Source organism: Tursiops truncatus, chromosome 2, assembly GCF_011762595.2.
Source record: "Tursiops truncatus isolate mTurTru1 chromosome 2, mTurTru1.mat.Y, whole genome shotgun sequence".
NCBI classification, from domain to species: domain Eukaryota; kingdom Metazoa; phylum Chordata; class Mammalia; order Artiodactyla; family Delphinidae; genus Tursiops; species Tursiops truncatus.
The window spans coordinates 25320678-25338504 of record NC_047035.1 but is presented as its reverse complement, the minus strand read 5'-3'; the positions used below and the strand labels follow the sequence as shown (position 1 = coordinate 25338504).

The following is a 17827-nucleotide window of genomic DNA, read 5'->3' as shown; positions in this document are numbered from 1 at the left end:
CATCACAGTCCATTTTGAACCATGGAAGCCACAGTGTTCAATTTCACAGATAAGAGGTCTAGAAAATAGCACCTATTTTGTAAGTCTGCACCTATTTGAGGAAAAAATGCCTCATGATATCCTCAGCAAGCAACTTATAGTTAGTAGTTTTTGACTAAGCATAGGCTGTAAAACAGAAAGAATAATGGCAGCAGTCCTACCAGCTCTCAATTCTCCGTTAATATCTATATATGAATCATCTTTCCACATAAAGATTTAGTTGAGTGAAATCCCTCAAAATTTGGAAGTATTATAAGGATGCCTATTATTATATAAATGATATTAATATATTAATATTTATAGTATACTATATTAAATAATTATAATAGTATTATACTATATAATATTTCCAATATACTGTTATATATTATATAAAAATGGAAAACTATAATCATTGTGGTTTGCATCACATACTCTATGTAATTGTTAATTTCTAAAGACAAAAAATGTTTTAAAAATAGCATAATAGCTAATATCTTAAAAGTGGATAGCTTAAAATATTCTGCTTTCAACTGAATGCACAAAGAGTCAATAGGCTTCAAGTCATTTTTCAAAAAACTGCATTTACAGTTGTGACTAAAGATAGTGAAAGAATACCAGGACCCCCAACTCCAATCACTTCCAACATGAAACTAAAACCTCCAGGCATGATTCATACCGGATATACTGAGCAGGAGCCAGTTTATCAGCTGCTCGGACTGGCATGGCTGCAGCAACCTTCTGCGATACGGATTTTTCTAAGGCTACCCTTGTCTTTTCTGTTATCTGAAATAAGAAACAACATATAGAGTGGTTTGAAAGTTAATAAAGATGTAAAACGTCATCTAAAATAATTATATATATCAATTCCCAGTTACCTCTTTAATGGCTTCTTCATCAGGTCTTTGCAGGTCTGGGTCATCTGCATTCATGACTTCTTTGGGAACCAGGTCAGTGTACTTGCTATAAATGACCTAAAATGTTCAAACAAAAGCAGGCTTAAGAAAAGCAAAGAATGAAGAGAAACAACCTCATTAAGTCATTTCAGAAGTCAAAATGTCCTCTCAGCACACTTATAAATTTAGGACACAGATTTTGTCTTTTAGATTTTAAAACCAAGGAAGTTTAAAATATATATACACAAATTGCTGCCCTGGCTATAAAAGTTAATAATTTTCCTCTGACCTCATGCATTTAAATTATTTGAGATCGTCTAATCAAGTCAGTGTCCAAATAAATTGTGCCAACAAAACCTTATGCATCAGTGATCCCTATTTTTGAGCCTCACTAGGACTTGAAATTAATGATGATATAAACTGCCTATAGCACCATTATCTTGGATTACAAGCTCACTGGAATTTAAGTCAGGTTACTGAATAATTTCCAAATTCAGGAGGCCTAAAAAATTTCATTGACCTCGCCCTACTTATAATGTTTGTCTTTTACGGCATCAACTCTATTCATAGACTAAGAAAATGAACATATGCCATGGTCAAAAAACCAGAACACTTTCTTCCATGAAAAAAAAAATTCTATACACATACCTTATTTTACACTCATTATCCAAATTTAGGACTGTTATCTGATTGGTAGGCCTCTGCCGAACAGAATATTACTGACTTTCATGTCCATCTATCCTTTCGAATACTTCCATAATAACTTACATGGCAGATTTTATAGAAAAACAGAAGTACTGGAAATTTAACAGATAAGCAGCATTCTAGATTTTGCTGCTTGAGTTAGGAATTCTTTGACACACATACAGATAAAGGACAACTTATAAATATGAAAGAAAACCAAATTCCTGGGCACTTGAGATCTTCAGAAATTTTCTGCAGAAGAAAATGTTTACTACTATAAGTCAAAGTCTTATATCAATAATTGCATTCTACCATGACATTCCTTAAAACAGCTTAAAGGAAATGCATGCTATTGCTAATTTCTCACTCCAAACAACAGAGCAAAAAAACTTAATGGCCTATACGACCTGACCTGGCTTTGCCTACAGCTTCAATCTTCCCCTGTACCTCTCGCTGCCTCATTCTTTATGCTTCAGTCACATGGACTCTTCTGTTTTTCGAACACAACCTGCTTTCCCCCAATTCTGGGCCTTTACAGAGTATTGCTCCCGGTTCTTCAATTGGGTTCTCAACCTGAGTCTTCATTCAAAGGTCAGGTATGCAAGGGGGAGGCCTCCTATGACTACCCTCACTAAAGGAGCAACCCCTCCCTACCCAATCATTCAGTGTCACAGAACTCTGTTTGCTCTCTTCAAAGCACTGCTTACAGTATGAAATTATTAACTACTTTAAATCTTTACCTGTCTTGCCCATTAAAGTAATAACAATTATAATAGGTAACATTTATTAAGCACTTATTTTGTGCCACTGTTCTTTTGCTTTATATATATAAACTAACCTAACTTTCGCATCAACCCTATGAGGTGTGCACAATGATTATACCTACATTATTGATGAGGAATCTCTCATTCATTAAAGTATCTACAGTGCTTCTAACAATGCTTGGTCCCCAGGAGGCATTCAGTCAATAGTTTTTGTACAAATGATTGAATGTGTGACTTTCAGAGATGCTCTATTCTATGCTAAAGGTACATATATTTGGGGCCTGCAGAATGTTCTACATAAGCTGTTGATTTCCTGGAAAAACTGTATCATGACTATAGACTGAAATCTCTAGCTTGTTTTTCTCAGGAATAAGAAAAGGGATCAGGTAAGAAATGTAGATAATTTACCACAAAATATGTCTATTGATATGGGAGCTACTAGTGTCACCATCCTCTCAGAGTGTTCATTTTGGAAGGGACCCTAAAGCTCACTCCAGTGAGAAAAGCAAGGCTCAGTGCGTTAAGATCACACAGCTTGTAGCTGACCTCAAAAGTTTTACTTCTTGGGCTTCCCTGGTGGCGCAGTGGTTAAGAATCCGCCTGCCAATGCAGGGGACATGGGTTCAAGCTCTGGTCAGGGAAGATCCCACATGCCGCAGAACAACTAAGCCCGTGCGCCACAACTACTGAGCCTGCGCTCTAGAGCATGCGAGCCACAACTACTGAGCCTGCGTGCCGCAACTACTGAAGCCCGCGTGCCTAGAGCCCATGCTCTGCAACAAGAGAAGCCACCACAGTGAGAAGCCCACGCACTGCAATGAAGAGCAGCCCTGGCTCGCCACAACTAGAGAAAGCCTGCATGCAGCAACAAAGACCCAACGCAGCCAATAATAAAAATAAATTTAAAAAAAAAGTCTTACTTCTTTTCAGTATGGAAAAAATCTATATCATAAGAATTAAAAGTTATATAACAGTCTCTAGAAAATAATACCAAGACTATGAAGAGTTAATTACTTTTACACAGTAATTGCTACAGGAAGGGATTCTACTCCCTGGTAGTTGTATATACTCAACATAAAGTCTCAATACTAATTTAGCATACAAGAGCCATTTGCTGCTTCTTATTTGGGTATTCCAAAGTTAATAACCCTTTAAATGAGCATCAGTAAGATTCTAGCATTTCACAAAGCTGATGAAGGACATCTGAAGAGCAAGATTCCTCCATGGTATTAACTATAAAACCCCCAATTTTTATTGCCTGAGAACCAAATGTGCTGAAGAAACTCAGTATATCTCAGGGGGCAAAGGGGCTGGGGAGGATTATCCGAAAAATTACAATATACCTTCCAGGGTATCAGGAGCACAAATGAGTTTTGTGAACAAGATAAAGTAATAACTCATCTATGAAACAGAAGTTTTTTATTACTGAAAACTGGCAAAGGATTGGATTGACTAAAAGGATAAGCTTGTCAGCATAGCTACCATTTCAGAGGTAGAGAAAGAAAACACTGTCTTTATAGACATAGTTCGTGAAATCCCATGAACAAGGTAATAACATAACAATTTATCTTGGGGTTAAGGTTGTTTGGAGTTTTCTTGGGGGGGCTGAGGGGTTGAAGGCATTCTTTTAGGCAATATCATGTATGTAACATTTCCTATTTAATAATTTCAGAAGGAAAAATGTAAACACTAGGCTTTTTATTTCAAGATTTATGACTGAAGTCACAACTGGAAAAAAAAAAAAGGATTCAGTTCTATTGAGATTTACTTAAAAATGTTTTTCTCCTTCCCAATTTTGTATCACCATTAAGTCTTGTACACAGTATTTACTTTACATTTAGAGAGATCAATCGCCTTAGCCTTGCCCTAGAATATTATCCCTTGGAACCTTTCCTTGTTCACCTCTTATACCTACAGCTAGTATTTTCCATTCTTGCTCTTTCACTATTAATATTTCAGTGAGAAGTCCCTGGTTTCTGAAGAATGCCAGATCCCTCTGATACAAATCAGGAACCACTGCAGTATAGCGCAAATTCAATAATCCAATAAGCCATTTTCATCCTATGTCAAGGACCTTGCACATCAGCATTCTGAATGACAATGAATTTTTTAAAAATCTCATTTTGTGCATTTAGTAGCCAATTCCTACTTCTAAAACAGGAAAATCAGTGGTTTTAACACAGGGCAATGCTAACGCCTCCAACTCCCCTCCCAGGGCCTATGAAAATATGTGAGATGCTTCTGTTTAAGACAATGGTGGGGGCGGCAGGAGGGGGCACTACTGGCATTTAATAGGTAGTGCCAGTTATGTTAAACATAATACAATGCTCAAGACAGTCCCAAACAATCAAGAAGTGTCCCTCTCCTCTAAATGCCAATGCATAGTTAATGCTGAATTATTACATGCAGTCTAGAACTTCATGCATTAATACATCCACTTTTTAAAATAACGTATTAATTAAATTTGTATAAGGAATTCAAGTGTATATTCCAGGGTATAAAGTCCAGCAAGGAAATACATCCATCATAAACAATGTTAGAATACTCCAGGTAGTCACTCTCTTCAGTATCTTTCTTCTCAACTCACTGAGTGCCCTATTCTTTTTTTTTTAATCTTCATTGTGGTTATTTATTATGATTTTTTTAAGCAGTCTTAGGAGCAGTTTTCAGAGCAGTTTTCGGTTCACAGCAAAATTAACAGGATGTAGAGAGATTTCCTATATACCCCACACATGTACAGCCTCCCCATTACAGTCAGGGTTAGTATGAACCTGAGAGTGGTACCCCTATAAACTACTAGTCTAGGGTTCATTTCCAGTGGCTGATTTCTAGGCAAACATGTAAGGCTTTTACTGTGTAACGAACAATACTATGGAGACCTTATTTGGCCAGAATACTGAAATCCAAAAATAAACAGTTCAGTTTTAACATTTCTACTCTACTTTCAATACAAAAGAATCACCAATATACATGTAAAATGGGCTAAAACTGTATTTCATTCAAAATTACACATCCTGTCAAAGTCAAATTATTGTCCTAAAATGCTTTTTCCTAATAAATGAGAGGAGAGGTAGCAAATACCGATAAAGCATAGTTATTATTCCAGAGAAGGAGAGGTGCACCAAAACAAAGGTGAATGAAGGCCTTCATGGCCCAGGGTAAATTTCCAGTATATGCCCTGCAAGTATAGGGACCTATTTTTCCTTTTGCAGGAGTGGACCATGCTTCCTTAGTGGCTTCAGGAAAAGTGGCTTTCTGTTATTCAATAAATATTGCTATAATACCTCCAACAAACACTCCTGAATGCCTGTGTGTCAAGCTGTCAGGCACTAAGTTAGGTGCCAAAGAGGAAAATGAAAAGATATAACCTCTGTACTCAAGGAGCTTTTAGTCAAATGACATAGAACATTGTTAGTGAATGGATAACTACAACAAAAGGATAATTGCAACAAAATGGATAATTACAACTGCTACTTTATAGTAAACACAGGGAATAGGGAGGAAGGACACCCAGTCTAGCTAGGGAGGATCAGGGACAGTATCCTGGAATAGTGAAGAGCGAGTTGAGACTTGAAAACAATGGAATTTAGCCAGAAAAAAGAATAGGGAGACGGCTTTCCCCAGCATCGGAGGGCACCCAGGGGAAGCTCCCAAGGCAAGAAAGAACGTGCCATAATAGGGGAGCTGCAAGAAGTTCCTCATAGCAGACACTCATAGGGAATGCCTGCAAGTTTCTTCTTCTTTAACAACCACCTGTTATGGTGATTATTTTGTATTGAAAATAAATAGAACGGCTAAAACTGGACTCTTTATTTTTGGATTTCAGTATTCTGGTCATGAAAGTTGATGCTAGGCTAGAAAGGTAAGCAAGGGATCAAGTGTGCCGTAAGGTGCTTGGCTGGTTCTTATCCTGAAGGCTATGGAAAGATTTTAAGTGTGCATGCTTGTATGTGTTTTTGTGGGGGAGAGAGGGAGAGAAACAGAAAAACGTGAATGACTGTTTCTTCAGGCAGGCAAGACAAATGCCAAGGAGATGGGTTCAGACTCTGTTGCAGTAAATTAAGCAAGAAAAAATAAGCGTCTGAACTAAGTAGCAAAGAAGGGACAATACTAGAGAAATGTTAAGGAAATAAGATAAATCATGGTGACTAACAGATGGAGGGTCTGAGGGAAACACAAAAGAATGGAATGATTGTTAAGCAAAGGCTTTTTAGAGAACATAATGGCATTATGTGTCACATTTGTAATGTGAATATCCTTTGACCCAATGCATAGACTACTAAGAATTTATTTTACACAAATACTCATGTGCAAAAAGATGTTTATATATGGATCTTGAATATAGCACTGTGTGCAAAACTAAAAAATTGGAAACCACTAATGCTTAGAATATCTATATAGATTTTTCTTAATGAAAATTTTCAAAACATCTTAAGTAAGAAAAAAAAGCGTCTATGGGAGTTATGAGAATTAAAATCTCATTCATGTAAAAAAAGGATGTGTATGTTTGAGTGTGTACGTGTGTGTGTATATATGTAAAGTGGGAATACATGTAAAGGTGAGGTTACAAAGAAAAGGGGAAGGGACGAGATCCAGGATACACTAGAATACACTTGGCAAGATTAGGTTTAGATAGGAGAAGAGATTTGTTATAGAGACAAAAGGAATAGTCAAGACAAAAAGACACGTGCAGGATAAAGAAAGCCACAATTTTCTTCCAATAGCCTTATCTGCAAACAGATGGGGAGTCGCCTGTTAAACTGAGGGGGGATGGAGAGGAGTAGGAGCTAAGCTTGGAGGAACATCAAGACAGCTCTGCTGAAACCTGAGATACAAATTTGCATGACTGCATAATTGTTTTCCCCCAAAACTAGCAGCCATGACGGAGGAGCAAAGGATGGTTTATCATTAGTGCTGTCCTACAGGGTAAAATGAAAATGTTTGGGAGAGAGAGAAGCAAAGGACAGGTAGTGAAGGTTCTCAAGTACCTTCCCCAATATCTTCAATTCTGAAGAGCCCTTTTACCTCCAAAATACTCCAAATACTTGGAGTATTTATTAAAAAAAAACAAACTAGGTCTTAAAAACAGTTCCTTGGCTCTGAGTGTGGCTGCTCTGTGATGAGATTATTTTAAGTAAACTTCATTTTTGGTCTTTGGATTACTTTGTAAGCAGGGCCATCCTAAAAGTAGCAAGTGTCAGTTTTGTACTTAATCAAGGGAGAAAGAAGTTTATATGATTAATTCTATTCAAATGAACCATTAAAATAATTAAGTATCTATGTACTATTTTTTTTCTTTTTTTTTGTGCGGTACGCAGGCCTCTCACTGCTGTGGCCTCTCCCGTTGCGGAGCACAGGCTCCGGACGCACAGGGTCAGCGGCCATGGCTCACGGGTCCAGCCGCTCCGCGGCATGTGGGATCTTCCCGGACTGGGGCACGAACCGGCGTCCCCTGCATTGGCAGGCAGACTCTCAACCACTGTGCCACCAGGGAAGCCCAGTATCTATGTACACTTTAAGTACATGGAAGAGAAATAGAAGACTATACACAAAACTAAATTTAATTTTTTTAGGGTGCTAGGATTGTAGATTTTAAAAAATTTGCTAGCCTTTAAAAAAGTCAGTACTATGAAAGAATTGTTTTTAATATACAGTGCTGTATGTCAATTGTATCTCAATAAAACTAGAAGGGAAAAAGAAGAACTGTTTTTTAAATGTAAAACAAATACATAAAAACCCTTAAGTATATATAACCTATCATCAATTTGGGGAATTTCAAAGGAAAAAGTCATTGCTGTTATGAAGTCATATTATATTGTTCATATTGTTATGAAATCATCTTCAGTTAGCCTAAGTATACGTCACTGTTACTTTTAACGTAAACTAAATGGCCAGATTTATCATTTTTCATACAATTAAAAAAACTCCTCACAAAATATTTATCAATGGGGAAAAAAAATCAATGAGAGGGTTACCTTGTCTTTTGACTGTCCCTGTCGAGCAATTGCATCATACTTAATTTTTCCTTCAGCATCCACCTGAATGGCCAGTGCATTTGACATTTTTTTCTTTCGTCCCATATCCAGGGGATACTGGGCCACGTGGATCTCTGGAAAAGCACCTCCATCTCCAAAATCCTATATATTAAAAAGAAATAAAAAGAATATTTAATAGTAGGTTTGAGATTTAAGATATATTCACTTATTCAACAAATAACCATTGAGCCCTTATTATGCTAGATGCTACAGAAATGGCAGTAAACAAAACAGAGGTCTCTGACCTTGTGGAGTGTGCATTTTAGTGGGCAAAGATATAAAAAGCATAATTTTTGGCTTGTGATAAATGCCTTGAAAGCAATAAAGGGACTTGTAAGAGGGGCTATTTTCTTTATTATTTTTAAAATTTATTAATTTATTAACTTATTTTAGGCTGCATTGGGTCTTTGTTGCTGCGCGCAGGCTTTCTCTAGTTGCGGTGAACAGGGGCTACTCTTCCTTGCAGTGCGGAGGCTTCTCATCGCGGTGGCTTCTCTTGTTGCTGAGCATAGGCTCTAGGTGCGCGGACTTCAGTAGCTGTGGCTCGTGCGCTCTAGAGTGCAAGCTCAGTAGTTGTGGCACACAGGCTTAGTTGCTCTGCAGCATGTGGGATCTTCCCAGACCAGGGCTCGCACCCGTGTCCCCTGCATTGGCAGGTGGATTCTTAACCACTGTGCCACCAGAGAAGTCCCAAGAGGGGCTATTTTTGATAGTGTGGTTGGGATAACCTTTGTGAAGAGGTAACATGAGCTAAAGCCTGAATGATGAGAAATCAGTCGTGGGAAAATCTGAAGGAAGCATTTTCCAGGCAGATTATACAGCAAGTGTGAAGGCCCTGCTGCAAGAACGAACTTGGCATGTTCTAGGAAATGAGTGTCCATTGGGGCTGTAGCTTACTGAGGGCAGAAGAGCAGACATACAGGTGATAAGTCTGCATGGTGGACAAACACCAGATCACGAAAGGGCTTCTAGACCATGGCAAGGATGTGGATTTTATGTACATGACAGGAAGAAATTAAACAAAATGTTTAGCATAAGGAAAAGATTTTTCATTTTAGCATACATAATTTTCTTAGTGAAGGACAGGTCATGCATGCTACAGGTAGAGCAAAAATGTAAAGTATTAGGGAGTTCCCTGGTGGCCTAGTGGTTAGGATTCCGGGCTTTCACCACTGTGGCCCAGGTTCAATCCCTGGTCGGGGAACTGAGATCCGCAAGCTGAGCAGCACGGCCAAAAAAAAAAAAAGTATAGAATTATATTTCTTCTTCAAATTTTAACAACATCTTATTTATTCAGTGTTCCATGAGAAGCAAATAAATAGGAAGGACCCAGAAATGAGTTTACCACATTTCTAACAATGATTATACAATTACTTAGAAGAGAATTAAGACTTCTAAAGTAGAATAAGCTTAGTCTGTCAATGAAGTTTAATATTACAAAAATGTATATCATCAAATTAACATATGAAAATATAATTTAAATAGTTTTGTTAAATTTAATAATACTTGCCTACACATATATTCTCATTTAATTCTTGTAGTTCTTCAACACCTCATATTTTCATATGGAAAAAATTCAAGTTTAGAAAAGTTAAAAGTGATTTTTCCAAAGTCTCATGGATAGCTATGAGGACCTGAACCCAGATCTTTTGACTCCAAAAGTTGTTAAATTTTTTACTAAACTGAAATACCCTGACTCAAAAAAAGGCAAATCATTTCACTAAGAAATGAGAGAAAAAATATATTAATATTAATCATTTAGAGGGGGTTTGATGGAAAAAAATTATGAAAATAGCCACTTTTATATGATCTCCTCCTTCAAGAAATATTCCATTAGATCCTGGATATGTGATTTTCTAGGTACAACATGCTTACTTGCTAAAGAAAGGTTTGACATTTTTTAAAACAAACAATAAAGCTAAAGGAGACGTTTTCTTGTAAATTAGGCAGAAAATAGTTAAGGTATTCCCAAGAAAGGTACTACCTGTAGCCAGGCCATCAATCTGACATGGGCTCAGATTTACTAGAGTTCTTCAACTATAATAAGCACTTCAAGACTGTAGATGTGGCATTACGTGGTCATAAAGCTTGCCAGAAAAATCATAGCTTTTACTTTAAAACCTAGAACAAGATGCTTTCTTCCACAGAACTTTCACTCTCCTCAAGAAGCACTCACAGTATTTCTATTAGCTGGCCATTTTGGTTTGATTTTCAAATAAACTGTTCTGCTCCAACAGGATATATGACACTTTTGATAGTCAAGTAAGATTTTAGAAGCTAATAGTACCTGAATGTCCTGATGCTGAAATGCAAGTAAGGATGAGATTTCTACTGTAGGTAAAATGATGCCTGCCACCCCACCCTAATCTATCGAGAGGCCAAAAGTAGAGCATCTGTAATCCCTAAAAAGAAACACTCAAGACTTCTGTTAGATAATGACAAGTTCTGTCTTTCTTGCCACAGATAAGATGGCATCACAGCTTCCTTGATATCTTTTATTTTGCTCTGCTTCTCACAAATTACATTATCAGTGAAAACAAAAGCAACAACAACAAAAATCCCATCATAAGTGTGGTAAGACTGGCTTTCACACACTAGAATTAATAAGGACCAGAGGACCGCTGAACAAAAATCAACCAGAGAAACAAAAAAATCACCAGGGAATATGTTAGGAGAAGACATGATCTCTTTAGTTGAGTGTTCTTCTAGGCTGTACAAAGAGTTTGGTAGGGCAGGGGGTAATGACAAACATGAGAGAGGCTGAGAATACAGTTGCCTTTTTATAGGTGCTAAGCAACATATTTCAATCCACTGAATACTTAGTTCACTATGATCACCACTTGCAGGCATATGAAAAAAAGCTAAGGACACTTGGCTCTTCCCATTTGTAAAGTAAAATTATAACCATATAAAGACAGAACACGACAAAGTGATAAAATGAAAATAACTGGGTACAAACATGAATAGGCACAGAGGTTTTCAATAGGGCAGGTATATCCCTTGGGAATTGGAGCAGGAAAATTTGCAGGTGTCAGAATGAATACAGGGAGATGGAGAACAGGAAGCAGCTTGGAGGAGGAAAGTCTCAAATGTCTGCGTTTCTCCCTAGATTAAAAAAAAGGTGATCAAGCATGGGCAGTATGCCCTGGAATTAGGGAAAGGAATACGCACTGAACTGACGCACAAGATCCTGTGAATAGGTGCTGCCAAAAAAGTTTGTTCTTTGGGAACAAGCTAGAGATATAAAAAGATCATTTCAGATTCCTCCTTCTCCCTCACTGCCTCTGAATCAACCAACAAATTCTGTCTCTTATACCTTCCCCCAAATTTATCTAATCTGTATGTTAGGATATATTAACATTCTCAAGTTGAAGATAAGAAAACAGATGAAGAGAGCTTAGGACCTGTCCAGGGTCACACAAAGAGTAAGGAACAGGGCTTCCCTGGTGGCGCAGTGGTTGAGAGTCCACCTGTCGTGCAGGGGACGCGGGTTCGTGCCCCAGTCCGGGAAGATCTCACATCCCGCGGAGCGGCTGGGCCCGTGAGCCATGGCCGCTGACCCTGCGCGTCCGGAGCCTGTGCTCCGCAACGGGAGAGGCCACAGCAGTGAGAGGCCCGCGTACCGCAAAAAAAAAAAAAAAAAAAAAAAAAAGAGTAAGGAACACAGCTATAATGCAAAACAATTAATTAAAAAAAACCTCCTTGTCAGTGTTCTATCCACTATACCAACAGGAAGAAATCAGAAAAGGAAATGCTGCTGGAGTTTTCCCTGGAGGAAAGTTGTTTCTTCAGGGTGATGCGGCATTGTGCATGAAGGGGAGAGGGAGGGAAAGGCACCTGAACGTGAAACCATTTTTCATCTTTTTCCTCTTACTTTCCCATTATTTTCCATATACTATAATCCCCCCCCCAAACATAAAGGGTTTGTTAGTTTCTTCTGTACATAAGTAACAGTTTGACATAAGAATAGACATAAATTGTACACTTTTTCAGTGATCATAAAGCAGTGAGAATAAGCAAGAAGAAAAAGCTCAATCTTCTGAGGGAAGTACATGTCTTGAGAGCTCACAACCAGAATTTCTATCATACTGACATTCATATGCAGAAGTTCTAGGGTTTAAACTTATTTTACAAAGGTGCTATAATTTTCAGCACAATTATTTACCTCTAATAACCGAGGTATCCAGCCTTTCCGGTACCCGTATGGGGGAGGTTCTCTTCTGGAGGAGACCAGTGAGGTCTGTCGTGATCGCTGCGATCTTGCTTTTTCTTCAGCCTCAAGCTGGTCCTGAGATAGCTGAGTAGGTGCAGGTAAAAAGCTATAAGCAAAGATAATAAAAGTCAGAATTTTAAAAACTCTTATATTTGATTATTGCAATTTGGCCATCAGACACTATTTTCCTGTAATACTTTTTCCTTTGAGCAAAAGAACAAACTTTCCAATGATTTATGGCAGGATTATCAGTCATTTTATTATGCCTGGAAAGAAATAAGTACTAACAGACATACAGTAAAAACATCTTACCAGGATGCAGGCAACTGGTGCCCAGAATAAAAAATTAACAGATATTTCACATAATAAACCATTGAGTTTTTATGCTTCCACCTTTCTTTTCTTACAATAAGTAAATTTTCTCAATTACCAAGGGGTCAACTCTTTAGTATATGGTTTTCTTAGTGTCTTTACTAGTCTTTTACTCCTTATTTTTAACTATTTTACTCTTATGCTTCCTACTTTTAACTATTTTAGCGTCAATACAAAAAAATAATTAGCACTGAATGTAGCAAACAGGTGGATAAAAAAAGAAAACACGAGTTGCACATTTAAGTGTGTTTTCCCAAGGTATCTAGTTTAGAATGGAATTTAAAATTTAAGAGGTCAAAGATCCAAAGCAGAAATTCTAAAGATGTAATTTGGTACTCTTGAATCAAAGCAGCCTTTCTACTAAACCATTCTTAACTTTCAAGTATGATAAATGTTATTATAGAGATATCCCAAAGTACCACAAAAGGATTCCAGTATATGAATAATACATTTAATGGAAAAGTTAAGGTTCCTTTGTGATTCTTGACTAGTAAGAATATGTGAATAGGGCTCCCCTGGTGGCGCAGTTGTTGAGAGTCCGCCTGCCAATGCAGGGGACATGGGTTCGTGCCCCCGTCCGGGAAGATCCCAGATGCCGCGAAGCAGCTGGGCCCGTGAGCCATGGCCGCTGAGCATGCGCGTCTGGAGCCTGTGCTCCGCAACGGGAGAGGCCGCAACAGTGAGAGGCCCGCGTACCGCAAAAAAAAAAAAAAAAAAAAAAAAAAAAGAATATGTGAATAAGCAGTAGAGCTTATTTATTCAAAAATATTTAGTGGTTGCTGGGGTGCAGGCACTGTGTTAGGTAGGCAATGAGATGATGAACAGAAAAAGACAGCTGAGTCTTGCAGGGGAGAGAGACAATCAAAATCACACAAATCCATAGTAATCCACTTACTAAGTGATAAGAAAAAGTACAGAGTGTTATGACAGCGTATGTCAGAGGGCTCTAATCCAGTCTGGCGGGTAAGGTAATGTGATGGCTAAGAACTCAAGAGTTCAAATCCTACCTATGCCACTCACTAACCTGGATTAGTTGTTTACCTCTCTGAACCTCAGTTTTCTCATCTGTAATGACAGACCATAAGATTACCTATCTCACAGAGCTGTAATAAGTATTAAATGACAGTACCCATGAACCACTTGGCACGGTGTCTAAATACCATTCAATATGTGTTCCATAAATATTTGATTATTTGGAGCTGTTCCCCAATTCCCCCAGTTTGGGTCAGTTGCCCAAACTAACCACCCATGCTCTCACAAGACCCTCTATGTATCATTATTACAATATCTACCTTATTTACTGCTATCATCTATTTATTTACCTTTCTTTCTCTCATTAGACTGTAGGCAACTTGAGGGCAGGAATCACGCCTTTTGTTTCTTTTATTCCTAACTCTCTACGCATTGGCTAGCTAGCTCACAGCAGGGCCTACTTCAATGTTGGCAAAAGAAATATATTCACTCTTCTCTTTGCACTCATTTTTATGTTACTTGTTCCTTTAAACAAGCCATCTCGGGATCTTTACATTTGCTTTCCCACTGCCATAAAGTAGTCTATTTACTTATTAAGAAAACTCTTCCCCAGATTTTTTAGTGCTTGCTTCTTAGTATTCATTGGCCCTGCTCAATTATACCTCCCAACAGCTGTCACATTACCACCTTGTCCAAAACAGCATTCCACCCCACACTTTGAGTCACTCTCTATCCCTTTATTTGTATTTTATTCTTAGTACTTACTACCTGAACTTGCATTACTGATTTGTTTACTCCTGCAGTCTGTCTTCCCTAGAATATAAGTTCCGTGAGGATAAGAGGTTTGCCTGACTGATTCAATACTGTAAAACCAACCCTAGCCTGACACATGGTAGACTTTCAACACATGCGATTTAATAACTGGATGAATGGAGTCAAACGTTTTGGGCTTATACCACAGTTGTTTTCAGTAAACCATGTATACCCAATACATAGGAGGGATACAAAGACAGTAACAAGCCAAAATATTTACTTATGTTTCATTTCTCTTGTCTTTACCTTCTGTTGGAAGAACCAGTCAGTAAAATGATCAAAAGGCAGAGTTTGGACAAACCAGTAAACACAAAATCTGGCCTGGATTATGATTAGAACACACCCTAGCCTTCCAGGGGGTCTTAATTTTGTTGTTCCCTGTAAAGGATGATATTCCCATGAGGTACACTCCTATGGTGGGGGTGGGCTGCATAAGCCAGCAGAAAGTCTACCTCAGTGTTTCTCAACTGGGAGCAAAATATCTACAATGTAGACATTTGACAATGTCTGGAGACATCTTGATTGTTAGAACTTGGGAGGTAGGGGGTAGAAAGGGGTTTGGAGTTTCCACTGGCATCTAGTGGGTAGAGGCCAAAGATGCTGCTAAACATCTTAATATGCGCAGGACAGTCCCAAACAAGAATGAATTATCCAGTCCAAGACATCAGTAGTGCCACTGTGGAGACATCTTAGTCTATCCTTTCCCCTTTACTAAAGTAAGCGTATTAAATGCAAGTGATATTATTAGATACATAACCTTAAACACACGAGTTTAGAAAGTTAAATCAGTATGACTTTAAATCTTTAGTTAGTAACACCAGGACTGTAACACATCAGCATGTCCAGCCCCTGCTGTTAAGAATCCCTGGCAGATTTCAGAGATAACAGTTCACCTGGAAACTTGAGACCATCTCTAGAAACCAAATTAGCTAAAACTCAACAAAATCTGAAAGCTATGTAAGTCAAGCTATTTAAAGACTGCACTCTGCCCCTGCAATTTTAAGGAAAAAAAATAATAATTTTTTGGCCACGCCACACAGTTCCCCCAACCAGGGATTGAACCCGCGTGCCCTGCATTGGAAGCGCTGAGTGTTAACCACTGGACCACCAGGGAAGTCCCTGCCACTGCACTTTTAAGCACACAATACCCACAATATCTCTGATATTTTTCCTTTGTGTCCTTTTCCAATTCCACCTTTTCCACAAAGCCTTTCCTCATAACTTGACTAGTCTTTGTCACACTTCTCCCATCTGGAGAGCACTCAATCAAATGTTTGCTGCCTGCAACATTTACTAAAGAACACGCTCCATTTCATTCAGCTCATTCCATCTAATTCTTTTTGCACTTAAGGTTAGTACTACACAATAAGCATTCTGTGTGGTTCTTTGTTTCATATCTGTATGCCTTGTACCCCATCTTCCCTGCAGCCAAAGACTGTCAGATTTCCTTCTGTATACACACAAGCCCTAGGATAGAGCAAGGCATCCAAAAGTAATTCCCAAAAGAATTTTCTCAAATATGTTTAGGATTCATAACTGTCATCAGCCAGGAAAAACGTATGTGAGAATAAAGGGTGTTTAGGGAACTCAAGCGTATGTACTAACGTCGTCACTTTCTTTACCCTCTGTAACACTCAACTTTTCCTGTTGCGTTCGTTCGCATGAAAAGTTTTTCTATTTAGATGGGGCAGCAAGGTCGACAACTAACAGGAGTTACGTAACTCCTTGGAATCTCCCCCTTAAGCATCTTTCTCTTAAAGGCGGGGACCACTTTACTTGCGGTTGCCAAGGCAACCGGGACAGCAAAAATCCGAAGTGGTTCCATCTACGGGAAGAAATTCTAAGGCCCAAAGTTAAAGTGCGGAGCAGCGGCGCGAATTAGTAGACAGCGGCCAGTACTATGGCTGATTTTAAATCTCCGTTCAGTGCCGCGCCCCCACCTTTTTTTCCCCGGGAATCCTTGTTTAGGGACAGAGACAGGAGAGAGACTTCGGCAGGCGAAGGGCAGTAAGCCAGGCGGTCGCCTCCCACCCGCTTCACTCTGCCAAGACAAATAAGCCACTGCCCTCCACACTCCCATCGCGCCCACCCGAGCCGCGGACCCGAGGGAGCTCTCTCCACACCCCCAAGATGCTTAAGCGAAAACACATGCAACTCCTCGGCATCTTAAGCCAGAGAACTATTCCCCACGCCGCGGCTTTCGGTCCTAGTGAGGGGGCGAACTCAACCCGGGAAGCCGCTCAGGAAAGACCCCAGCTTCGGCTAGGCCTAGTCGCCCCGGCGGCCGGAGAGAGGGCCTAGCCGTGGCCTCGGCCTCTGTCGCTCTGTGACCCGGGCCGGGTTACTGCCCGGAGAGTGTGGGAAGAGAAATGAAAAAGGTGGGTACTCCCAAACCCTTCCGTATCGAGGACCCAAATCAACAACTCACCTGGTGAGCGCCATCTTCTTCCGCTTCTTCCAGCGCGAGCGACAGCACCGCGGGGCGGGTCTTTCCCGGTAGAGAGGTGGGGAAAGGAAGGAGCGCGCGGTGCGCAGGCGCTCTTGCCGAATGGCCTTCTGGGATTTGTAGTTCTTGGAACAAGACTACAATTCGGTTCTCTTCTAACTGGAGTTATCCCGGGATAAGCGCTTCAGTTAAGAAAAAGCAAATGCATCTTTTCCACTGTGACACGATAGAGCGTTCTCTAGGCAAAATACTAACGAAGTTGAGATGCTTTTTAAGTCTCTTTATTTTATTCTACACTTAATCACATTTTCCTTGTTGGGGTCCCAAGTACGAAAGCCTTCCGGGGGCGGCAACGTTAAATAAAAGAGTGGGAAATCGTGAGACTGTCGAATGCAGAATTATTGGACGCTGTGAAAACATTCACACTCAAAAATTTTTACACGCTTTCTTTCTCCACACTCCACCTCCAAAACACTCTCCGGGGGGGAGGTATTGTATGATCCTTAGTAAGTTACCTTTAGAACACTCCTTATGTGCATTATGTATGTATGTTTTTATATACGTAAGTGTTTTAGATAAATTGTCTTTTACATAGATTATGGATTAAACACAGT

The 17827-nt window shown here is 39.3% G+C and overlaps 1 protein-coding gene across 1 annotated transcript in view; it reads right to left on the bottom strand.

Moving 5' to 3' along the window:
• Positions 1–17286, bottom strand: part of SNW1 (SNW domain containing 1) — a 35857-nt gene extending 18571 nt beyond the window's left edge. The window contains exons 1-5 of the mRNA XM_019920125.3: positions 17196–17286; positions 12563–12716; positions 8338–8499; positions 897–992; positions 698–804 (exon numbers count right to left, since the gene is read on the bottom strand). Coding sequence (XP_019775684.1) covers positions 698–804; positions 897–992; positions 8338–8499; positions 12563–12716; positions 17196–17209 — 533 coding nt within the window. The 5' untranslated portion in view covers positions 17210–17286. The remainder of the gene's footprint in view (positions 1–697; positions 805–896; positions 993–8337; positions 8500–12562; positions 12717–17195) is intronic.
• Positions 17287–17827: the final 541 nt, after the last annotated feature.